The 26,316-nt window shown below is 35.9% G+C and overlaps 1 protein-coding gene across 8 annotated transcripts in view; it reads left to right on the forward strand.

The window, feature by feature from the left end:
* Positions 1 to 1,425: 1,425 nt before the first annotated feature.
* The window catches only part of LOC112977118 (coiled-coil domain-containing protein 93), a 55,123-nt gene continuing 30,232 nt past the window's right edge, over positions 1,426 to 26,316 (forward strand). Inside the window, exons 1-10 of one of the 8 annotated variants that reach the window (XM_026089111.1) lie at positions 1,647 to 1,751; positions 2,049 to 2,245; positions 3,228 to 3,284; positions 6,728 to 6,828; positions 11,174 to 11,213; positions 12,657 to 12,749; positions 13,230 to 13,280; positions 14,616 to 14,702; positions 19,901 to 20,017; positions 24,879 to 24,941. In XM_026089111.1, the coding sequence (XP_025944896.1) occupies positions 3,240 to 3,284; positions 6,728 to 6,828; positions 11,174 to 11,213; positions 12,657 to 12,749; positions 13,230 to 13,280; positions 14,616 to 14,702; positions 19,901 to 20,017; positions 24,879 to 24,941 (597 nt within the window). In that variant the 5' untranslated portion in view covers positions 1,647 to 1,751; positions 2,049 to 2,245; positions 3,228 to 3,239. Of the gene's footprint in view, positions 1,752 to 2,048; positions 2,246 to 3,227; positions 3,285 to 6,727; positions 6,829 to 11,173; positions 11,214 to 12,656; positions 12,750 to 13,229; positions 13,281 to 14,615; positions 14,703 to 19,900; positions 20,018 to 24,878; positions 24,942 to 26,316 lie in introns of all 8 variants that reach the window. The other 7 variants (XM_026089112.1, XM_026089113.1, XM_026089117.1 and 4 more) reach the window with 7 other exon arrangements.

The following is a 26,316-nucleotide window of genomic DNA, read 5'->3' on the forward strand; positions in this document are numbered from 1 at the left end:
TTGAGGGCTCAGCACATGTTCTGTTCAAATTCTCAAATGCTCCAACTTCCAGCGGAGTTCCAGCCCATCTACCTGACTCAGACAGATGGAGGTGGGTGCTGTGAGCAGTTCAAGATTGCTTCCTAGAAGGATGCCCATGCCATTGCCCACAGACTGTATAACAGCCACCTGGACTATCCATTTATGGCTTCTTTGGAGTAAAGAGGGGTGTACCTCTATACATGCCGAGTATAATCACATTCTTGTATACATACTGTAGATTCCCCACTTCCTGGGACCAAGGGGATTATTGCATATTTGGTATGGCCTGCTCAGTAGAAAAAATGGGCACTAATGGCTTATAAAGTACAGTAGAGTTTTTAGTTGTTTGAATATAGAGTAGGATGTATGCTTTGCTGGCTGGTGCAGCTGAAGTCTTGGTCTGGTGAGTTACAAGTTATGCTGGCTGTTCAGCGGTATAGATCAAAATGAAAAGCCGGAAAATTGAAGTTCCACTCTTTTGTGAACTACCATTATGTATTATTGTATATTCTACATTATTATAGCGTATATTGTATGTTTAACATTTAACAAGTAATAACAGTTAATACTATAGGTAATATAGCAGTATTTAATCTGGTGAAATGTATTTTGTTAAAACATTTTTTGCTTCAGCAGTAGCTTTCTTTTGCTAGGTTGCAGAGCTTATGCAGCTGTCAGGTTTTGGGGAAGGGCATTTAGGTTTGCCTTTTTTTTTTTTTTTTTTTCTCTCCCTTAAAGATGCAAGCTAAAAGAGAAATGTAATGTTTAAAGTGGCCCACATCCATTTCACAGATCCTTTTTATTTTCCTTTCTTGGAATGAACTTAGTGTGAGATACAAATATTTGGATTACAAAAATCCATGTTGGCAAAATTCCAATGAACTTTGCTGGTAGCTGTGATGATTTCATATGTTTTTGTTTATAAATCATTTTGTTAATTAAGTATTCCTACTAGGGGAAATTTGCAATAGGATTTTAGCATATAATTTTTCTTTTAGTACTTACTGTAAGAAATTAAATTAGAATTTAAAAAATTTAATTAGAATTTAAAAATTCAGTGTGCGAGAAGATACAGTGCCAGCTAAGTATAGGGGAAATCATGCATGAACATAACTAATTTTACAATATATTATTTACAAAAATGGTTAGAAAAGAATTTTTTGGGGATACCTAAGAAGATCCGTTCCTTGCTCCAAGGAGTTTATAAGGCAAGGCAGTTTTCATCTTCTTTGGACTGTTGAATCTCACTAGTGTGAACAGTATGGTTCATTGACAATAGCATAAAGAATGTATAGGTTTTGATAGGTAAAACTTTGGTTATAAGGATAGCCATGTGGTTTCTTAGTTTATGCATTTTCTTGGTATGTTTCTTGGTATTTCTTAGTTCATAGTTTGTTTTAAGTATATACAAGAACAGCAAATACGAAGGTAACAAAATGATTCAACATTAGCTATTTTATTAGGAGTTCTCTCAGTTATCGTGGTTACAAATAAATGTTCTTGTTAGTGTGCTTAAAATGTACTTTTTACATTTACATAATTATAAAAAAAAAAAAAATGTACAGCTGTTTGGGGGTGGTATTTGCCGTTGTTTTTCTTCCCCATTCCAGTGATACAAACTTTCTTTTTAGTGGCTGGTGAAACGTGCAATAGAAACTAGAGAAGAAATGGGAGACTACATCCGTTCTTACTCTATATCACAGTTTCAAAAAACTCATAGACTACCAGAGGTAAGGTCAAGCTAGTTCTTGTTTCTATTATATGTCAAATGGTCAGATGCAGCACCAGCTCCGCAGCTGCTGTAAATCAGCACAGATGTACTGTACAGCAACTGGAGTTGCTGAGACTATGCTGATTTACATCAGACTGTGTGTACTTTTTGCCTTTTTTATCATTTTGTTAATTGGTCTTGCAGGAATCCAAATATGAGTTCATCGGGGAAAAATAGAACAGTACTAAATTGAGGATCCAGCCGTTTATTATTATGAGTGAGGGTTTATAGATATCGGTTTCCTTTTGCCTTCTAGCTGCTTTAGTTTTTCTGCAATATTTGGTACTGTCCATCTGACTTGCAAGGTACCTGGCTCCTGGAGTGGATATAGAGCTCTGTGCCGTGTATCCACGCTCACTGTGCAACTGGAACTACACTGCATGGAATGGGTTTGAAAACAACCAGTGTGCTCTGGAGAAGCTGATCTAGCTAAAAGGGATGTGCTGAGAATTGGTATGCCATTAATGCTGTGTCATCTGTGACTTATGACTTTATTTTAGAGTGCTGGAAGGCAGCTCTTCTTTCCCTGGATCCAAACCCCAAGTCTGTTCTTGAAAGATAGATGCTTAAAAGACTTTCTTCAAAAACTGAGCTTGTGGAAAGGCAGAGAGGGACAGGTTTGGGTTGAAAGGAATTAAATTTGTCTCTTTCAAATATGGTTGCCAGAGGAGTCAGAGCTACTGTTTTATCTGGAAGCATAGTGGTAAGAGTAATTATGCACTGTTTGAGGTACCCTGGTGAAATTCCTTCTCCATCTGACAATAGTCAAATGCTGACTGCTTTGAAGTTACGTGCTTTAAAGGATGATGTGATCCCCTCTTCTCCTGCTGAGGAACCTTCTATTCTACAGTAATGATTTAAAGCTTCTTTGGCATAGAAGGCGAACAGAAGGGAGTTTGCATTTGTGACTACAGTGAAGAGCCATCAGTTCTATTCATGCATTTTATCCAAAGGCCCTTTCATATTTAAAACCTAGAACGCAAGTTTTGCCTCTAATTCAGTAATTGCGTTAAAGGTAGATCTCCTTATTACTGGGAATGACAGCAGGATTTTGTTTGCTTGTTGGGTTTTTTTTCTGTTTGTTTTTAATGCTTAGAAGTTAAAATAATGATAGGAAAATTTTCTTTCCCACACTAAGCCCATCCCATTCATTATTTCTTTGTGCTGGAGTAACAATTAGAGATCCCAGTAGTGGGCTGGGATTGCAATTGTCGGATGCTGTATAATCGGACACCAGAAAGATTACTGATCTGGATACAGTTTTAAAGACTTGCTTACCTGATGAATGAAGGAAGTCACTGCTATTTGACCAAACAGTTAATTGAGCATCTCAATTAGAAACTATTTGACGAGTTTGATTGCTAAACTCTTTACCATTGTTGAGATTTAATCTCTGTTCCGGTATTTTTAATCACCTTTGTTAAATGTCTTGCAGGATGATGAATTTATGCAAAGAAAAGAGAAGGCTATCAAAACGGTTACCGATATCTTTGTAAGTATAATAGATCTTTTTGTGATCATTTTTAACAATCAAGAAGCAAGTTCTTTCAGTAATGAAATGGTGGTGGTGAATTCTATTTAATGCAGCCACTCCTGGGTTTTCTCATGAGAAGGTTCCAGTTACATGTAGCATGTTAAGCTTCATTTTTAGAAAGGGGACAGATGCCAGTGCTTGATACTGGAAACCTTTTAGGTGTATGGTGTACAGTGTACCACTAGGTAAACCATGTCATCTGCTTGTGCAGAGAATATGTTGTTCCATGCCATCAAATAAGTCGTGAGGTAGCTCACAGCTATTAAACTCCTAGCAGACTAAGTGTTTATTTGAAACTATCAGAAATTGGACTATATTTATCTTCTAATTAATCAAAATAGCAATGATCTGTTGAATTTAAATGTTTGCATTTCAAAACTTGTTTTCAGTTTTACTACTTATGAAAGCAATGAAAATAGGTCCAGACAGGGGCCTTGTGCAAAGTCCCGCAGTGTTTGATTGGGTTTCCTTAGAAAACAGGCAAGCTGATACGTAAAACTGCTTTTTAGAGCTCAAAGAGAATGACATGGTAGAAGTGAAGCAGGTACAGGTATGCTAGATCAGATATTTCCCTGCTGGTTGAAGTCAGTGAAGTTGTTTCCACTTGCCAAATTTTTTAGGGTTATTACTTTGAAATTCATGGGTGATGGTCCAGGAATCAGGTATGCATGTGCCTACTTCTGTAGCCAAGAGAATAGTTCCATATTTAGGGTCCAAGAGTGGAACAGATAGTGGAAAGTAAATAAAAGTGCTGCCTTAAAAGTTTAAGACTGTCTTGCACCATTTGGCTAGCCTGTCTAGGTACCACTGAATAGTGCCCCTGCCTTTGAGCATACCAGCTGCTCTCCCCAATTTGGATTCATCTGCAGATGTGATGAAGGTATATTCTGTCTCTCTCCTCCTCCAGGTCACAGATCTCTGGGTTTTAGTTGCATCTTCATGGTAGATAAAGTTTTCTCATTTGTTCATTCATCACTGCTCAGAGCATCATTAGACAACGCCTCTTCATTAAATATTTGAGCTCTGTCGGGATTATAGCCTTTACTGCTGACACCTAATCTTCTTAATGGAAGATTAGACCATAAGATCTCTTAAGGCATCAAGGCATGAGTGCAATCTAGAGGAACGTGCAGAATTTTTAAGGGAGAGAAGCCTCACAGGCTCTCCTTTCCTGAGGAACTGAAAAAAGGGTGTAAGTTCAGTTTACTCTTTTGCACATCACCTTCAAATTGTTGTGCATTAGAATTAGAAGGGAGATCAGCTCTCCTAAAAGAGGATCAGCAAGTGTGAAAGACTAGTCTGTTGTCTGAATTCATTATTAGAACTCTGGTCTAAGGACCTGCCCTACTCTTCTCAAGGGGACAATGCAGTGAGATTTATGGTCACGGTCAGGCCTGAAGGTTAGAAAAGAGAATATTAAATATCAGGAATGGTAATTGGAATAAGAACTGCTGCTGCTGAAAGGTGAATATGTCATGAATTGAGATTTTTCCTGCAGTCATTTTGTTCACCTGCTCAGTTATCTGAGGCCAATGTTTATGTTTACTAATGTTTATGGTATGAGGTCTACACTTTATATAGCACAGGTATAATACAGAATACCTCTATAAAAGCTACAATTGCTTTTATGACTTCTATTGTTTTTCTGTAGGTGTAAAAGTACATGTTGTAGGAGAATCCTGATCATAAAAAGCTTTTTCATGTGACGGGCAAAAGTGTAGTGTGATTTAATAGCTAGAAACGAAGACAAGACAAATTCAGATTAGAAATGGAGTAAAAATTAATAAGGGTAACTGACAAATTCATCAGAAACTTATAAAAGAATATGATTTATTTTCATTTGTTTGAAACCTTTACTTTGGGATTACCTATCTTTGAAAAAGAGAGCTATTTCGGTAATGTTATGGTGCAGGAATTTCTAGTTGAAAATCAGTTTATGTTGTATAGAAAATCAGCTCAAACAAAAAACATTCCTCCTTTTTATTTTCTTTTAGAGTCTTTGCAATTTTTTTTTGCACTAAATCTTTTGTCCCGTTTCAACACAAGCTTTGTTTTCAGCTTTTGTTTTTATAATATATTTGTTTTAAGCATTTCACAAAACTTTGTGAAAGATACGAGTATGAATGACCAAAAAAGAGGGGAGGGTATGTTCCTTTTGATGTTGAGTATTTGAGGGTGATTGTCACAGCAGAGAAAAACTTAGAATTCCACTTTAACAAAAGAGAAGAGCAAATGTAGTTTTAATTGACTTTGAGGAGTTGGACTTTCTTAAAAACAAACAAACAAAAAAAACCAGCTGGAGTCATAAAGCTGTCTTTGAAATTTTAACTTCTTGGTAGTTTTTGCCAGTATCCTTGCATGCAGGGTAGCACTAAATACTAGCCTTTAAGTAATGTCTTTAAAAATCTTTGTGTCAGCAAAAGAAATGTTGCCGTTCAGCCTTGCTGCACTCTAATCTTTTGCCAAACAAACAACAAAAATGATTACAATCAAAGTAAATTTAATCTTAGTTCCAGTTATTAATTTTAGAAAAGTTAGAAACGGATCCTTTAATCTTGTCTGTGCATGAGATGGAATAATTTTTCTGATTCTGGTATAAAGACTATTATGCTGGTATTGTTGCTCTGTATGGAAGGAGGAAGAAGGCTACTTTAGTGTAAGCCATATTTGTAGTGCTGTAACAGTTGTGTTGATGTTAATGCTCTCACAGGATAGCAGCTGTCTTTTTGGCTGTTTTATTTTTAAACAAAAAATAGCTCTATCAGTACAAAATAGTGAGCACCTATGAATCTTTGTTTTGTTTGCTGGATTGTTGCCCAGCTAGGATCACACTGGGATAGTGTGAGATTGAATGATTTTAGTAGCAGACTTCTCAAAATACATTTTTTCCTTCCTTAAATTACAGTAAAATCTGCTTTAATTCCATTGTGACCAGATAAAGTTGTGATCATTGAGTAGATAATAATAACATTTAATCACCTAATAACTGAATAAAAATAAAATTAACTAGCAAAGAAGATAACATTTCTGGACACTGGAATTATCAGTTTAATCATAGAACTTCATTTTAAATAGGCATCAGTTTTGTTATTTTTGACTCCTCTCAAGTGTGATTGATGTGATTGAGGAGGTAGTTGAAGAAATCATGTTTTTCGTAAAATACTTGTTTATTTTTATTATTTTTTTAAATGGAAAACAGACCTATAGCAAATCCTTTAGAGGTAAATTCAGTAAGATTTTATTCATGCACTTCCAGAAAGAGAAAGTCAGGGATATTTATTTGGGTGAATATATTGAATTGGAAAACAACCACTGGTATATCTCACTCTAAAAAAATTAAGTTCTTCATTTATTTTAAGAGAAGTCTTGGGCAAGTTTTAAATTTGTTCGCTGTCTTATAGGAGGTTTACAAACCCCAGAGAAAATATAAACGTCAGGAGGGAGCTGAAGAACTGCTAGACGAGGAATCAAAGGTTCATGCTACACTTCTGGAATATGGCAGGTGAAGGGCTTCAATCTGTATAAGTTGTGTTGTTTTGTGTATGGTTAGAGGTATTTCAAATGAGATTTGGGTTGCATTTTTTTTTTTTAATTGCTTGAGAACACTGTTTCAGATTTTGCTTACTTTACCTGTAAATTCACTGGGAACTGCACAGTCCTTTTATATAAGTGAATAATGTCTTGGACAAGGGAAGCCCAAACCCTGACTCTGTCATTAGCTGTACTGCAGTACAAGTAGGAAATGTTTATTGAACATGCTTGTTCTTTGCTCCATAAAAAATGACGCTTCCATGACGCTTCTAGGTAGTCTGAGATTCTCAACCTTGACTGTCAAAAAAGTATTGCCTCTTTGCAAGCAGTCCTCCAGAAACTGGGGAGAAAACAAACTGAAGCTGTTACTGGTTCTTTTTATACTTCTAACGTAATTGTTACATTGGGAGGCTGAATTATAGTTTAGTGCTTTGTTTACTTACCTTTCACAAACTTCCAGTTAGAGACAAAACTACTAAAGGTTTGCGTATATCCATTACCTCTGGCAGTCTCTCTGGTTTTCTGTGAGCTCACCAAACACAAAAAATAATTTAGAGTTTCTGTTTCAGCCTCTTCTTAGTGTGGTAATATGGAGAGCTTTTCTGCTAAGTTCTTAATACTTAATCAGTATTAAATCATATTTTCATTCCTTTTTGAATCTTTTATGGCTTATTCTCCCCCAAAGCTGTAGATTTTCTGTCTCATTAATGTGAGGACCTTCCTCTTTTCCTTTTTGTCCCTTTGTCTTGACATACAGTTTAAGTCAGCAAATGGTGTCCTGATTGCACATTGTTTACAACCTTTCCCCCTTTCATTCATGGTATTTGATGATGGCAGCATGGACAAATTAACGTCTTTCAGCTTGTTTTCCTTTAAAGCAGGATGAAATCCACAGTGCGTTCTTAAGGGAATGAAACTAGTGGGAGACATTTGGGTCTCTTGTTACTCAGCCGAGTCTGACTTTGTATAAACTCTCTGTTTAAATAACTAACTGCAGAACTCTTCCCATCCATCCAACATCAGTAAAGTCCAGAGCAGTTATGTGAAGTATTAGCAAGCTGCTTTAAAAGCCTAAAATGACTGCTCTAATAAATTTGTTTAATCTGTTCAAAAAATAAGGAAATACGGGGCCTCTTCTGTGTATACTAACCACTGATTTTATTCACAGAACGAACATTCATAAATTTTTGTGGACTGTAATCTTGTGACTCCTATTTGTCTAATACTCTTAAGGTGTTAGGCTTGATTTACCTGTCAGTCATCCATTTCAGAGTCTGCTTCCTCCCTGAATGAAAACTGAATTTGCAAGTTGATGACATTGTCAGGCATTATTCTACTTGGCATTTGGATTTCTTCCCTCGCTCTTCAGGGGAAGATGTGTGCATGCAGAAATCCTTAGATTTAGATCAGCTCATTGATGCCTAATCAGTGGTCACAATGAGAATCCAAAAGAGCTGGTATAGAAATGCTGAAGTTTTGGTATACTCCTGTCTAGTTATCCTTTCTTGTACTGATTCAGTGTCTTTACTACATACTGGTGTTGATGGGCATGTTTCCTAATTAAAAAAAAAAAAAAAAAAAAAGAATGTGAAATACTTTATGGGGTTTGAGGGAATTCTTGTTTATGATTTTTATAGTTAGTTTAAAAACAAAAGAGAACCTGAAATCGGGAAGCTTGAAAGTTGAAATAAAAAGATGATGATTTCATCTCATGGATCATCACAAATTGTTTTAGCTTTAGGTATTGTGGAACAGTTGAGACTCAAGTATTTCTTGAGAGAAAAGCTCCTTTCTGCTGGAAGAACAGATAAAACTTTAACATAAAAGTAGATGAAAATCAATGATGGAGGAAGTTCAAGTACAGAGAGAGGAAATAAGAACAGGAAAGCAGGAGGCACTGAAGATGTAAAGGATCTGCTATTACAACGTACAGTGTATATCAGTACGTAGATGTGAGGAGTGGCTTGGGACTATTTTTCTAATGAGAAAGGCAGCCAAAAATTTATGAACTTTCAGGAAGGAAAATGCTTCTTTGAGAGGTTTGTGGGKKTTTTTTTGTTTGGTTGTGTGGTTGTTTTTTTGTTTTGTTTTTTGTTTTAGGATGATCTTGATGATATTGTACAGCCCTAGTAGAAAAACAAAGGGAGAAGAGGTGTTTGGTCTGTGAAAGGCATGGAGCATGACAGAATACCTGTTGGACTGATTATTTAAATTGATAAGGAGGAAGGACAGTACTTAGCGATAACTAGCGGTATCTGTCTTCTAATATGAAAAGTTAAGCTCAGCCTACAAATTGAATGGAAGAGGGAGAAAATTAGGATAGTTGCAGGTTTTAAATGCATTCTAGTGATTTTTTTTAATAAATTCCCAAAGTATACAATTCTTGACCAGAAAACTGTTATTGATATAGTGCAAAACCAAAGAAAAACATTGAGAAAATGACAGTAGTAAGACAGGTAAATGTCCAGTTCTTGTGTTTTGATAGAGAAAGAAAATCTTGAAGAAGGCAATTGTATGTCTGCCTTGAACCTACTAAGAAATAACGAGAGAGGACAAGGACTTAGAGATGTGTACAGACATCTGGGAGGGCAGTAGTGATTACTGTCCACCCTTCAACATTTAGGGAAACTAGAGCGCTGCTAAAAAGGCAGATGGTAAACTTTTGGCTGGTAGGTTTAGATAGAAAGCTGAATGCTTTTAAAATTCAAATAGAGTGAACTTCTCATTCTTTCATTATGTGTAGGTGGTAGTCTTAAAATCATGTGAGTAGAGTTTTTTACTCCTAAATGCTGCGCAGTTATCATAGAAATGACTCCTTCCAGAGGACACTAATAATAAAAGTTCTTTCTCTCAGTGCAATGAATAATAGAGGGTCTTGTCATGTCTTGATGCCAAATGCAGCCAGTGATATAGTGCTGTATTCTGAATTGGTTTTGTTCCTGTGGCCTTCAGTTTAAAGGCCATCACAAATGAGTGTGACGTGGTTAGCCAGAACCTGTTCTGAGAGCGAAGTGATGTCAGGGAGCATCTTTCCATGTAGTTGTGTAGCCTGTTTCAACTAAGGGCTTTTGTTGCCCTGTCTTTGCATATTCTCAGATAGTTTTCAAATAAAGTACAAAGTCAGTTCTTCTAACATGTGAAGTGTTAGGCCTGGGGTGCACATGGATTCTCTGTTGGTATAATTGATGTTCAAGTTTTTATTATTGCTATTTTGGTGCAGTTCATTTCTTGGATGCAATTATCTGCATGAAAATAACCTTGCACTCCTGCAGAAAGCAATAAGATGTACAAGAATGGCGGTACTACTATCAAATGCTTCTTTACAAATACAACTTTATGTATATTCTTCCTGGGGGTGGTGCTCTGTCACATTCCCTGTATTGATAAGCTTTAAAATGCAGAGAGGTCTTAATGTTTGGAAATTCTGGAGAGCTTGGAGTTATGCTACAATAAAATATGACTGAATTCACCCTGTAGTTATGAATGTTGAATAAATGGAGACCTGGTGACACTTGATACTGTTTCTGAGGATCACTTCTAACTTAGAGCCATAAATAAACTTAGAGCCTTTAAATAGTTCTGCTTCTGCAGTAGATAAGGAATTAGACTTAGCTGTAGATTAGTCAACTGGGAACATCTTTCATGGCTATGTGTGTACTGGCTTTTGTGCTTCCTGATAATGAGGGTGACTGCTTGCTCAGATCTAAAAATGCTTTTTACCTGCCTTTTCTGTAGGATAGTAATTTCTAAACTAACACCATAACTCAAATGTCATTTTTTCCCCCTCTTTAAAAAAAAAAAAAAAAAAAAGTAAGAAAGTTTGCCTGAATATATATTTAAAGCTCAGAAGCTTTAAGGCCATGCTTCAGAAAGGAATTGCAAGTTCATCAAAGCACACAAGCATGAATGTTCTTTAGGAGTAGAGATTGCACTGACAATTTCTTAAGGCCTGTCCGGAATTCGGGAATATATGCCTTATAGCTCAGGATCATTTTCCAAGTGGAAAGAGAGCATTGCTTTTTCCATCCATTAGCTTTACATGACAATGCTTTAGGAACAGTCTAGATTTGCAAATCATAATGGATGGAGTAGATGGAGCTGACATTATACTGTAAATACACTGCAGTACCTGCTTGTTTAGTTCAGTTGAAGCATTCCATAACTAACGTGAACCTGGCTTTGGATGTTGCTTTTGTTAAATAATTCACTTTTTAGTGGGCTTCTTATGTTGAAAACTGATAGAAACTTGCTTGTTGTGAAATCAAGAATGTTGGAAACAGCAATATAATTTTTTGATGTTACTGTTGTTCTTTTAGGAGATATGGATTTAGCAGACAAGCAGGAAAAACAGAACAGGTAAAGTTACTATTGATATATATATATCTCTCTTTTTTTTAATTCTTGCAGCAATTTGAGTATTGTATTATTTTTCTTGGAGTGATGGTTACTGTAAGATCTTAAAGCAATACAACAGAATAGACAGCTGTAACTTTTATTCTTAAAAATGGCTGACACTAAAAATCTGCATGCCGTGAAAGGTGCTATTGATTACTAGCATGTTTTTTTAAGTGATTTCCTTCATCTGCCAATAGCTGTCAAAGATTACATTTTTGTAAACACAGGTTGCTTAAATGAGAGGCTTCTTGTTTTTTTTTTTTAATGTGGGGTAACCATGTATCCTATCTGCTTAATGACTGTCTTTAAGTGTTCCAAGATGCATTTGTTATAGAGTGTTTGTTTTTTTTTAAAGAATCATTCATCTAGGTAAGAAACTTTGTAGGCATTTATTACATACCAGGTTATTTAGTGTGATAGAGAAGCATGGTGCAATGTCATAAATAAATCGTAGTGTCTCTTGAAAAGTAGTATTCTTGCCTGTGCTTTGATGGTTATGGAATCATAAGCTGTACTAATCAGAGCTTTTTTACAATTTTATTATTTCAGTGCAGATATTACTTTGATTACAAGTTATTACAGGCAGTGTTAATGAAGAAATACACTAAACATGATATGGTGTTAACAGTATATTGAGCGTATTACGGTTGCCCTCTTTCATTATCTCAATATTCCACATATACATTTGACATGTAAATTATATAAATGGAGATGTTTCCAAATCCATGCCCACCTCTTTTTCCCTGAAAGTTGCTGCCAGGCTGTGGTCATGTTTTATACAGTTTATTTTGTTTCTTGATAAATATTACTGACTTTGGAATATTGTATATTAGACTGTCATGCTTATTGCGTGAATTGAGTTACCACTCAGGTAGAAGCGGAAGATTAAATAGTCTGGTCAGTGGTACAATAGCGTGACCTAGAAATTGAGTCTGTCTGTCAGTCAGTACTCATTAATTTAGTGGTATGTGTACTTCTGTCTGAACTAGGCAAACCTTTTGAATGTCATGTGTGTGTTACACCAGTTGAATCATTCTTCATATCTTAATTTAATTTCTGTCATAAATAGCAGCTTTCCCCTGTATATTTGTCTAAGGCCAAACTTCTGGACTAGACAGTTGACTTGTGAGGTTGTAGGTCTCAGAAGGATGTGAGATACAGGATCTTTGCCCCAGATGTGTGCATAGCAAGCCAGCGGCACTGTTTTGAACAACTGGGATACTTGTGAAGTCAGTGAGGGTTGCACTTCAGTTGGCGTGAACTGGACTGTAGGATGTTCCAGTGTTACCTGTAAAAACAGGGTAAAAACAGAGCAGTTACATTTCAGTTTTCTCCTTGTTGTCTGTCTTAATACGTCAGATTACTGGAGTTAGATATAATATTTTCTTAATTTCTTTTAAATAGACTGAAGATAAAAAACTTGTGCTACCTCCAGGGCTTGCAGCAGCAGGAAAAGCCGAGGCTTGTGATGAAGATGACCTTCAGGCTGCTGAAGAGGTGTGCCATATGCATAGTGGGCATGGATGTTACTTGCTGGGGGAAAGGAGCAGTAAGCATTGCACAGTCCCTGCAAGGAGGAAAATCTCGGTGCTTGACTGACGTGGGAGTTCCTTCCCGCAGGCGAATATGGAGTCTGAAATGGAAGCACAAAACTAAATGTTTGTTGATATTTAATTCCAAAACAAAAGTTGAATATTTGATATCTGAGCATTTTTAAGAGATCAGTGTATGTGTTCTGGATTGCTGTTGGTAGCTGACTACTCTGAGGTAGCCTCTACTGTTATAAGGAATTCTCCTTTATTTGGTAACTTCAGCCGCCCCTTCTCTAACTTTCATAGAATTACTGTCCCATTGCATGCATTAAAATAAGCATGCTAGATGATACTAGTTGCATATATATATGTCACTATCGATACACATAAATTTTAACAGAAGTATGTTAAATAACATTGTGTAATACCTCACATCTTGCCCTAGCTTCGCATTAAAACTCTGATGACTGGAATGGCTGCGATGGCAACAGAAGAGGTAAGCAATGTTTAAAACTAACGTGGCTTTGTTTTAATTATGGATGGATATGTTTTAGTAATCCCAGTTCAAATTCGCCATCGGAGAGTATCTCACTTTGTCAGGCCATACAGTACATTAAGATGCAAGTATAAGGATATTCACACAAAGATTAATATTGTTTTTCCAGTCAGAGTTTTCATTCTTGCATTGTAATGTTACATGAGAGCAGTTCAACATGCTATTTATGGCACGCACTTTCTAGCTGTCATTTACTCCTAAGGTAGTTGTTACTAAAATTGAGTTAATTGTGATTCTAAAGGTCTTCAAAAAAATCTTGCATATAAGTTTTCGTAAAGGGAATGCAAGAAAAGATGGTTGAATTAGGAAGACAGCACTTTTTACAGGGCTTAATCCTGACTTAATCCTTCGCCTTAAAATAATTTTATGTAGAGTATTAGAGTATTTATTTAGAATAATCTAAATAAATGCCTCTTTCAAATGAATTCTACAAGGAGGATTTCAGGGCAAAAATATCATAGTGCAGCTACCCAAGAAGTAATACGATATATATTTATCTTGTGAAGATATCCACAGAAATAATTGCCTTACTGGGGAGAGGAGAAGAAAACTGTGTGCATTTCAAAGGTTTTTTTCAAATCACTGATAAATTGTACCATTAGTATAAGACAGTGAAAATACAATTTTTATATTTTCTGTTCACATTCTTAATTGGCTGTAGTATATCAATGATGTAGCAGAACTTTTTGGGCTGTGATTATTTTGGAAACTCTTACGCTTCCATTTTTGGGTGAGGGTAGTTGGAAGAAACTCAGTTGTTTGACATAAACAGAAATAATATGTTTAATTTGCAGAAGAGAAGGCAATAAGCAGTCTAATCTCAAAGTAGATTGATATATTTTGTAGTGAAATATATTGTAGAATTCAGTCCTATTAAGTGGAAGATTGTTTCTCTATTTGCATCTAATTTTAAAGGTGCATGCTTTTAAGCATCTACATAGTCATAGTTTGACTCAAAGTGTAGTCTAAAAGAGTTTTAATTACTGCATCTGTAAAATTCAGTATGCAAAATACAATTCAAAGTAAATATTTGAAAATCTGAATTCAAATTACTAATATTGTTTGCTCAAAGGTTCGAAATGAAGGAATTTCTATCAATGAAGTTTGCTTCTATCCTTTTGGGGTAGAATGTTTGTTGGGCTTTTCTATGATTAGGGATTTTAATGCAATGTAGTTAAGTTTTCTGTGTTTCTGTTAAAAATTAGAGCTTGGGGAGATTGCCATATAAAAACACAAGCAGTTCCAAAACTCAAACACTTCTTCATTCAATTGCAGGGCAAGTTGACAGCAAGCACAGTAGGCCAGATTGTTGGACTCCAATCAGATGAGATCAAGCAAATAGTGTCAGAATATGCCGAAAAGGTAAGCGTGTTACCTGGTTATGCTTTACCAGGTCATGTTTGGTAGCTCACTAATTTAGGTTTTAAGCTTCCAAATTAACTGGCGTGATTCTGCTAAAACAGCACCGCTTCATAGCGGAAGACAGCAAAATCGGGATTCAGGAAAGTATTCAACTGAGACACGAACATGCACAAGCTTTTAGGGTGAGAGCACGTATTCCTAAATTGTGTTCATGAGTAAATAAGGTTTGAACACCTGCTTAAATATTTTCATGAATGAGAGGCTGAGCTGATATTTTATTGAAACCAGAGGCCTAAATTCTTAAAAATCGTCATCTAAAAACGCATTAAGCTCAGAAATACAGCTCTGTGGGCCTGCTCAGTGAAAAACTGGCCTAACTTCTTTTCAGGCACTGGGATCTTACTTGCACTTGGCTCCAATTACCAGTTGTGTACTGGATCTCTGGTTCCAAAGCTAGTATCATCAAAAAACAAACCTTTGTTGCTTTTAGAAGTCAAGGCAATTAACTTTGTTTATTAGCTCCATTTATTATGTTCAACTGTGATTGCTTTTACAGTAATGTGAAAAGAAAATCTGGCTCTTCAAGCAATTAATACATATAATACATCACTGCCAGTTATGAGTTATAGGTCGCTCTTATTTGTCCAATAGTCTTCTCATATTTCTYCCTTTTTGTTGACACTTATGAGGTATGGAGCTTTCCCATTTGGGAGATAAACCCTATAACTCAACAGAGTCTATAGCAAATTCTTGGCCTTTCTTTATTATAGAGGATTGGAAGAACAGAAGCCCAAGGGTCATATTTCAATGTTACATTTCTTCTCTTCTGAGAGAAGGCAGCAGGACCTTGACTATTATAGTAGAGCAGTGATTAATACTCTGGAAAGTAAGAACTGATTCAAGTCAAACTAAAAATATATCATTTTAAAAATCAAATCTACTGGTTGTGACCAAAAAAATAAAATCTTTGTGTGTGCATGAGTGTACCAGGAAAAGAAAATTAGGGATGTTATCAAACAGCTTATAGAAGCATCAACAATATTTGCATATGGTTCTTACAGCTTTAAACCCTTGTAACCATTCATGTTCTGATAAAAAGCAGTGCTTATTTGTCTGTCAGGCCTTAATCAGGACCTGATCCACAGGCTCTTGCCCATGAAGACAGCTGGCAAATAAAATTCTAAATTTGCTATTGCTGTATGCCAGGATCATTCTTACAGGATAGTGTTTTTGCTGAAGATCAGCACGTACAATTTTTTTGCATTTGCCCTTCTTTCTGCTGTTGGGTGAACTTACTGGGTAAACTGGAAGGGAAGATTCTAGTGGGGTTCCTTTGTTTTCTAAACATCTTGAGAGAAAGTTGTTAACTTGGCTTTTATCTGCCTGTCCATTAGAATCTTTTAAATGCAATTTATTCAATGTTGCTTTGCTTTTACTGTGTTTGAGGGATTCTTTCTCTGAGAATTTGTAAGCATCCCCTTATATAACAGGAGGTTTTGCTTGTTAAAATAAGAGAATGACTAAAACTAGATAAGTACTGTCTCAAAATTACCACCTTTAAAAATGCCTAAAGGAGAATCCTCTTCAGCAGTTCTAAACACTGTTTGCAAGTTGCTTATATAATGAGAAGTTGACTCAGTATTTTTCAACTTCTGGAATCCTGTGTTGGATGTTACTATGTCCCCTGTGCATTCAATTGAAATAGCATAAAATAAACATTTCAACAGTCTGGTATGATTAAGAGTAGTCACTGAAGGAAGATACTAAATTGCATATTTATATATTTATTTGCTTGCTAGAACCTTGAAAGGTAAGGTGAGATTCTGTCATTTATTCTTGAGTTCCTGAGCCTTGGGAAAACATCAAGAAAAGATGCATATTATTTTGAAATGACTGCTAAGGATCTAATTGGATCTAGACTGAAAATAGATTTGAGCTGTTACAGGGTTTGAGATTGTTTTTGTTTTTCCCTTTAGGCTTCAGACAATGAACTTCAAATCGAGGCAACTCTGAAGTTAGTCACAGATAGGAACCTCTGAAGTCTATTTGCTAGTAGGAGATGGTTGTACCAGAAGGGATGACCAAAATCTGCTACAAAATTAGTTACTGCTACAAAGTTTGTGTTTCAGTACAGAGACTCTTTTTTAGGAAGGAGAAGTTCTGTAAACTAATGATTCAAAAAAATTTTTTTTTTTAACTCTTTGGAGAGTTTCTAGTAGTAATATCTGAGAGAGAATCTCATTACGAAAGATAAAATTCATTGCCTCTATTTCCTGCCTCCTTCCCATTTAGAGCTTTAACTTGAAGAGCAGCTGAGTGTTCTATGGACGTGTTGCATAATCAAGAGCAAAAGGATATTGGATAGTGAAGACAGTAAGAAAGGAATTCTTAAGCAGATTGCCCTAAAAAGTAGGAAGTTTATTTTTTTGTGGAGACAGCAAAAATCTTCTGACAGTGCTTACCAGCAAAGGGAGCTTTAGGGATTAGGTGTTTTTTGATATTTATTTAAAACACATAAAAATACTTAAGTATAAAAAGATATTTTATATTTTGATTTTATTGGTTTTTAAATCACAAGTTCCATAAATATAATCACAAGTATGATAAGTATAAGTCGCTACTTGCAGTAATCTCTGTTGCACATTGCCAGTACTTAGTCAAAACAAAAGCCAATGATTTGTGTACGTCATATCATTATTGTCATCTTTCATTGTAGTGTTTGAACTAGACTAACTATGACTGCTAACAGTGTAATTAAAGCAAAATCTTAATAAGCTGTTCTCAGTAATTTTTTTCCTCATTCTCATTTTAAGCTTAGGCAGTTACTACTTAAAGGTAAAGACTGAAAAAACGGCCTATTTTGAGGAAACATGTTGGAAGATTGAGAAATTTTCAAAGTGGACAAATGCATTTTGGATTCTTCTGTAGTGATGTGGAGTTGGAGAACAAAGGTTTACTGTATTTTTAGAAGTCTTAAAAAGGATGCCAATCATGCTAATTTTTGAAAATAAGTCTGTAGCTGGCCAGTTCCATAGCTGTTGGATGGGCTTTGCTTTTGGGGAGAGAGGAGAACACAAAAAAGGGTGGGTGTCGTTGCAGAGAGACAGTAAGCTGTGAGAACTGGGGACAGGGAGAGACTAAAGTGAGAGTGGATGCTGGAGTAAGTCAATATAGGCTGTACTAATTTGTTTCCTTGGGGATTTGTGAGGATGATTCATGGGATCTCAAGTGCTTTCCTATCTTATTTCTGATCATTCATGCAAAACATCCACAAAAGAGCTGATTCCATGAAAGAGCTGATTCAGACTGGATTCTCCTAGGTGTACATAGGAAATAGAATGAGAGAAGAGTGTTTCCCTTCTGTGTTTGCTTGCACGAGAAGTTAAAGTTTTGAGGGAAGTTCTTCTGCTCAAGGGAATGTAAATATTTTATTTGCACTACAGGTTTCTACTTCTCTTCCCCCTTCCACCCAGAGTGTAATCATTGAAGTCAATATATTCATGGCAGATTCTGGCAGAGTGAGTTAAGGCCATGCTTTGTAGACTTTAAGTTGAAAATTTAATGAAATGCTTGAACTACTTGTTGCTGAGGCTGAACTGTATGGATTCTTTGTCTTATTACGTGATCGGTCTCAGGCTTTTTTAATTGATTTGTCTTTCATTTGCATTTCCAGTTATCCTGACTTGCATGTTATGCATAGTAGTTTGGCTAATCATGTGAAGGAAAGAAGGATGGGGTCTTGGAAAGCATGGCATCAGGAGGCAATGTGGTTTGCCTAAATGATGAGAGAAATGAGTAAATCCGAGTGTGCATTTATTCAATAATTCAGTGTTACAGCTGTTTAGAGGCATTTTTCCTTTCTTAACAAATATAAAGCAAGTCTAAAATGTCAGAATTAGCCTTTTCTTGCTGTAAATGTAAAAGGGTAGCAAGTCATTAAGCTGCTTTTCAGTATGAATAACATAAAATGAAGAAGAGGGAGAGAAGAGTTTTTTGCCTCATTTTCGTTTAAAAAGAAAACATTAATGAAGCTGCTTCCCCATCTGTCTAGGATGGATACCAGAAACAAATACCTGTGAGGAATATTTCATGCTTTTTGTAACGTTTTGCTGATTATACACTGTAGTGGTTGTCAACATCTGGTAATCATTCAAAATGCACTTAGTATTGGAGTATTTGACAGACTCTGCAAATTAGCACCTGAAATAGCTGAAAATTAACTGTTTTGCTAATGAAATATTGGAAAACATTAACCGGAAAAAGAAGTCCAAGTGAATGAAGCAAATTACCAAAATAGATGGATGTAAGATTAAAGTGAGAACTCTCAAAAGGTACAAATAATGTTGAGGCAAATAATCTCTTAGGCATATAGCTATCACTGATTTTTAATTGCTCTTTAATCTGTTGCAAATATACCTTTTACCAGGGATAACATTTATAATAAAAATTGTATTTCTGGCATCTGTCCCTTTAAAATAAGAGATAAGAGAGAACTGCATCCAGGTTGCTGTCTTCATTATATATTTTAAACAACACTTTCTTGGCAGTGCATCCTCAATTGAGCAGTTTTCAAAGACTGGTGCCTGTAGCAAATAAAATCAAATAAATAAGATGTGGAGAGGTACAAGTAATTACCGTGCTGAGTACGTCATTCAGCATAAAGATGGATCCAAGCCAGTACTGCAGAATCTAAACACCCTATTGTTCAAGGTTTTAGTAGTTCTGAATCTAAATATTGGGATATGAAGCATCTCTGATTCAACAAATTGAGTAAATATCACCTACACTGGAAAACTGTCTTGCTGCTTAAGGTGTTTTTTTAGCGCTTTTCTATTTCTTCCATTTAGACACCCTACCAGGTTTAATTGTAACGCTGATTTCTTTCTTTTGGTTTACTGTAGTATCTTTAACCTGTCTTAGGGCACCTCACTTTAACTTACTTAAAATAAGCAGTGTRAAGGACACATCTGGTACCTCTGAGGTATAATTCAGTTGGTCAGCTGCTTCCTGACCTTGGCTCAAGTCTGTAGGAAGATAAATCTGTTTTTTTATTAAGTCACTCTTTGTACTGGAAGGTGGGACACAGTTTGGGATGAGCAATATCACAGGTCTCTCCCAGTCCGGCATTTTTTGAGTTTCTGTAGAGGCAAAAAGTAATGGCCTGAGGTTCAACAAGCTCTTGTTGCTGTTTATTTTAGCAGTCTGAGCTTTCYGCTGAGGAGCGGCCAGAAAGACTTGGAGCTGCCCAACAACACAGAAGGAAAGTGGCATCTCTGAATAAGCAGATTTTGCAGAAAACCAAACTCCTGGAAGAAGTAAGTACTGTGTGTGTAACAAAGAAGAAAACATTTATCAATGTGGTTGATCATAAAGTTTTTGCTATCCAGAAAAGACTTGCAAAGTATCTTTTATACCAGCAATTTGTCACGCTGAACATTCGTTTCAGCATCTCTGAATGTCTTGCTTGCACATTTATTACTAAGACAATGCAGCTATTCTTATATTTAGGATTGGAAAGCCCTGTGAACAGAGGACTAGCTGATCAAAAGATGCTTTTCTTTTTTGTTGTTGTTGTTGTTTGTTGCATACCTCTTTTAGAGAGTTTTCTGTGTTTCTCTCTATTTGACTTGTTCGGTATAGTGTTGAAATTGTGAAAACAAGTCCATTCAAGAAACAATTTGGAAAGTTATTCTAAAATACATTACAAATGGATTTTTAGCCCTTGCCTGTTCTTCTATATGTTTGAATAAAAGCCAGCTGCAGATTTGCTCACTGAGCTCCTCCTTTTGTTTGTTTACTTTTTATTTTATTTTATTTTGAGCTTGTTCATTGCATCTTTTGACATGACTTCAAAAAAAAAATAAAACCAAGCAAACATTTGTTTTGGGGGGGGGGGGGAAATGCTCTTGAATTTGTGACTAGTGTTGTGTTCATATCTGTAAGTAAGAATCRCCATTCTCATATTTTAACCTGTTTACACTCTTGCCATTTTAATGCAAAAAAGCGTAAGTGGAAAAACTGTCAGTAATGAAATGCTGCTTTTAATTATGCATATTGTTGTAACCAGTGCCATGGCATTTGTAGCTTGCAGAATCTGATGAAAACACACTGTATATCACTGTCAGCAATTGGAAGAGCTTGCCAGAAAACAAGGAGTACTGGAGAAAAATTGTTGCTGGTGACTTCTATGGTTGATACTCTGTCAAGTACAACACTGCACTAGCAGCCTACATCTTTTCTTTTTTCTTCCCCCTTCCTTTTTTGCTCTCATTGTCAGTAAGACAGACCTTACATCTTAACTYGTTGTACCCATTAAACATCAACAGTACAGGGGCTTCGAAAGATAGACTTGTGTGGTGTATCTCATGACRGTGATGGATCCAGTCTTACAAACAGCAGGGGTAAAAGAATGATAGCTTTGAAATATTTACCTTCTATAGTATAACTATGGGAGCACTAGCTTTTAATCCCTACTGCCTAGCCACTTACTGGACCTGATTTTTTTTTTTTTCTTTTTTATGAGAATAAAATAGTTTTGTTTCTTGGAGCTGATTTGGAGAGTCCTGAAAATGAACCTTCTTTGTGTGTGCTTGAAATAAAGCCTTTGCAAAGGCGAGCTGATATTTCACTCTAGTGCCTAGCCACTTACTGGACCTGATTTTTTTTTTTCTTTTTTATGAGAATAAAATAGTCTCTACTTGTGGTCTATCTATCTATTTTTTTTTTTTCTTGTAAGCTTTGAGGGGATAGATATCCCTTAAATTTCCTTTCAGTGAAACATGCTGGGAACCATTTTTCTAAGTCTCTAAACTAACATTCAAGTAATACTAAGTTTAAATAAAGCTATAGAAATAAAACTTCAGCACAGAAAATTGGAAAGACTAATTGCTTATCCTGTTAACTTGTTTCTTCTCTTTCAACTTAAGTCAAAATGCTTAATGAAGAACCTGTGCAGGTGATTCTTAATTTGTTTTTCACAAACTCTTTGAAAAAAATTAAATGGTAGACTGTAACAAGTGGTTTTTAATGGGTAAAAATGTTAGAATGTATCTTCTATGGAACATGTAGAACTAGATTCATTTTTCTTTCAAAGCTGATGCAGTCCCATTTCTGTATTGCCCTCTGACATGCCCGATCTGTCAAAAATAGCATTTTTTTCTAGTCAGTAACACTGCAATTAATGTTTGGGCTGTGCTTTGGATCTCAGCAATGTCTGTCATAATTTTCTCTTTGTTCTAGAGTAAAATATTGGAAAGCATTAAAAAAGTGTACTCATTTGCTTTRGGATAAATGGTCCTGCATGTAGGTCTCCTTACATCATACACAGCATTATAATGCTGTTAAAGTAGTCCGTCTGTCCTCAGACAGAAGAGGAAAATGAAGTATATAGGAAACAACACATATAAGAACTTGACAAATTATGCTACTATGGTATACTAAAATTAGTTATGCTGTTTTTTTTACTTTAATTTTGTATCCTTTTAACACTTGGTTAGTATGAATTTTCCAGGTATGTTTATGTCAAACATAACTTTGGTTCCCTATCAAAATGATGACTATTACTAACGCAATATTGACAGTACCTAGCATTAAATGCAGGTTGAAGTGTCAAGCTTTCAAAATCATAAAATGGGCTTAAAGATGGTTACATCATTCCTAAATTCCTTTGTGGATTTGTGGATTATTTCTGGAGTGGCAACAGAGATGACAAAATGGGGTCTTCTGGAGTTTTAGAAGCAGGGAAAAGAAAAGGACGTCCACTGAATCCTAAGTGTACATTACAGTACACTTACATCACACTTAAATCACACTAACTCTTCTTTTAAACCACAAGGGCTAAAATACCTTAGCTAAAAGGGCTTAAATATAAACAACAGGAGATACAGGTGTCCTGCTTGAATATTACAACATGGAGGCAGATACAGGCATTCTCTGCATCTGCTCAGAGCTGGCTGGCTGCAAACGTGTTRCAGATGAGAAGCTTTGTTGTAATGACTCACTTCGCAAGTACTCCACTACGTTGAAAAGGGCACGTTTGCTCAGGTTTAGCGTTGTTCTAATGCAGTTGTACAGCTTTTGAATGGAAGCTGGGTTGTATCTAGCCAGATCACACGTCTGCAGTTTTTCTGCAGACAGTATGTACRTACTTGAATGCTCAATTTGAACATGCAGATGCTAGAACACTGCCCCACACCTCTTCTGCGTGCTTGTGTCGTGAGAGCTGTTGGTGCTCTCGGAGGCAATTAGCTCAAGCTTAATTTTGGGAAAGAGAACCTAGGTACGTTTTGTGTAGTAAGGGTAGCATTAGAGAACTGCAACAGCTATCTCAGGCTAAAAAAACCCAAACCAAAACMAAAACCCCTCTATGTTGCAGTAGCACCCTGTTCTCCAGCCATGCTGTTTCCTTGTTCTTTCTTGCCTACCTGAGCAGTAAGGCTCGACAGCTAAACCAGCTTAGCAGTTGTGGGTAGCCTTTGCAGCCATACTGTGTTGCTGTGTTGTGCCTTTACAGTCTGGAAGATCTGATGCCTGTTTGTAGTGTCAATGATTGAGATGTTCAGAAATGTTTTCCTGGAACAGGTGGCTCTTCTGTTCTACCAAACTGTAGCGTAGCGTGTCTGCTAAATTAGTAATGGAGARTATTCCTGTAACTTGAGTGAGTTTTTTACTTTTTCATTTCTGGCCCAAATAATTTCCTTTACTTATTACCCAGTTTTTCTGGTACATGAATGAATATGTTTGCTTTCCACAGACTGTTGAGAAGAGGAAAGCAGTTTGGGGAGGGGAGGAAATTTGATTGTAAACCACAAGAAATTGGTTAGAGTCCGTACTTCATTCTAGATCTRCTTTTAACTGCCAAAGATAAACTTCATATTACAGGAAAACTTAAGTATTTTCTAAATCTGTTGTAATGCTGTTTGCCGTTTTGACAGTTGAAGGCTCTTTAATTCCGTTTTGCTTATTTGCAGTACATAACAGTCTCAGTGTTCTGTGTTTGTATGGAAGAATAGTGCTGGCAGATATAAACCAAGCATATCCTCCTTTTAGCATTCTAGTAAAGCATTTACCYGGCTGAAATTGTTTTGCCATTGCCAAAGACAGCTTTTGGAGGAGTGAAGTAGAAGTTGAAATCAGTTGAGAGTGGCTGTCAAGACCTCCTTTTAAAAAATGTTTATGAAGTTCTGGCTTCAGCACTGCAATAAGTTTTGGCAAGAATTCTTAGATCAAATAGTTCTTGAATCTTTGTCAGTCCCCATGAGATGTGGACTGCAGGCTTAAATTGTGAATTTTTTTTTAATTTTTTTTTTCCCCTCAACTAAGTAGAATTCAGTCTGAATTATTGGTTGAAAAAAATGAAATATATAATGAAAGAGTTTTACTGTTACAAATTTGGCTCTGGGAATGGATGAATGGAATGTTGAGCCATAGCTCCATATTGCAAACAGCAAACTAAACCAACATAAAAAAGTAGAACAGAAAGCCAAACATGCATCTTTGCAGCACTTCTATTCCTCTCTTCTAACCCAAGTCCAATTTTTGTTACTATTTGTAATGTTATCTTAAATTATAAGAACTCTAGAGAAGGATACTCTTCCAAAATTTACCTTCTATAAATTATTTGACAAGTGAAATAACCAGTGRCGTTTTGCTGACTAGCTTCTTTTAGGTTTTCCATAGTTTCACAAAGGAGAATCTTACAACAGTTTGCTTTATTGGTATGGTACAATTTTATGGTTTGGTGCCTTGCCGCTTTTATGCAAGTTTTGAATCATCCTGACTTTTTTGGAAAAGTATAAAATGGGACTGTCTTATTAGCCTCGTGTGAAACAAAGCTAACATAGCTCAGCTAAGTAACTTTCAACAACTTAGAAGAGATTTTCTCCAGTAAGTTACCATTCCATTGGCATCTGTTTTGTAAAAGCCACTGTTTATTCCAGGACCTAATACATCTAGAAAGTCAGATGGAAAGTATTTGTTTTTAATCATTCAATCAGAATTCTTGCAATGAAATGCACTCAAAGTACCTGACAGGAAAAGACGATGACTGTGGTGGTGTGCTCATTGCTTAATAGGCAACCACTGTGAACTTGGCAGCTCAAATATTGTTATTCTCCATTATAGGTATAGTTAGAGTAAATATAGGATCAAAACTCTCTTCTTTATCTTTGATAACAGCTACAAGCTAAATGTGCTGATCTGCAGGCAAAATGTACTGAAGCAAAGAAGACATTAACCGAGGTAATCTTTGTTTTTCTATGTAAAAATTGAAAATCTGTCTGCCTTATTCTTGGGGGAACATGTTGTGCATGTAAAAGGGTGAAAAGAGAATTTCTGCATTGATCGTGGATATTCCTCCTGGGATAGTGAAACATCTTTTTGCTTTCTCCATTCTTTAACAAAATAGTTAAAGAAATATGGGTTGTTTTAGTTTGAAACTAATGTCATCTATGATTTCTCCATGCTGTCATATCAACTAGTCAATGTATTTGTGATGAGTAGCATTTTTAGACTGTGACATGGGGATACATGTCATGGTCAATCTGAGAAATAAGTGCATATAAAGATCAAGCTTTACTTGCTTTCTAAAACATCTCTACAACATGTACTTTGAAGAAAAGCCTGAGAAGCTGCTGTGGAATGAACAGTTCTGAGGAACTCTGAACAGCTCAAAGTATTTAGAAAAGTTAGATTTACTGGAGTCACTTGTTTCTTTTTTTTTTTTTAATGTGGTTTGACATTTAGTTCAATATTATTTAAACTAAACAGTGATTCTCGCTGAATCATTATTGAGAGAATTTGTTTGAGAAGTAGTGTTTGTGGAGAGGGGTATTAAATTGTGAAGCCATTTGAAAGCTTTTTTTGTTAAGGTTCTGAGTTTGGGAATGAGGATGTGGATTTCTTCTTTTGTTATTGCTCAGTAGCTTTTCTAGTCCAAAAAAAGCAGAGAGATTTTTTTCAGGTGATTTTGACAGGGAGACCTGTTAGTGAGGTTCTTGAAGACCTTGGTTTCATTCTGCTGCAGCATCYTATATTCAGTAGTATAAGCTGGCTATGCTGTTTTGCAGGATGCTGTATGGTAGGCAGCCTTTCCCGTTCAACACATCTTATATACCGCTATTAAATACTTTTAACATACTACCTAGTTTTCAGAAGATTTTTATTTGCTCAAGGTAGAATATAGTTTACTCATGCTGTTATTACAGGACTTCTCTTCCTACACCATTTGACTGGCATTTTGCAAAGATGTTGCGCAGATGGGGAAGAAGGGAACTACTATCAGAAAATGACTTATTTGAGGACATCCAATTTGTAAATAAAACGAGGGGAAAAAATCCAGCAGAATACCAATATCAAGTTGGTTTTGAAGTTAACACACTGTGTGATTGTAGGAAAAACCCAGTACTCAGTTATACATCTGTTCTAAATGTATGGATTTAGGCATATTGCTTTTTTTTTTTAATAAATAATACATGTCAGTTGTAGGTTACCAAAGACGCTAATGCATCTGTGATTGCAACACAATGTAAAATTTGAAAACAACATTAATTTTAATGGCACCAGTGAATCTCTTAGTAAATATATTTGCCTGAAGTGAAATGTTAGTTTTATTGAA

The sequence above is a fragment of the Apteryx rowi genome, unplaced genomic scaffold, assembly GCF_003343035.1.
Source record: "Apteryx rowi isolate R43461 unplaced genomic scaffold, aptRow1 scaffold_8, whole genome shotgun sequence".
Lineage (NCBI taxonomy): Eukaryota > Metazoa > Chordata > Aves > Apterygiformes > Apterygidae > Apteryx > Apteryx rowi.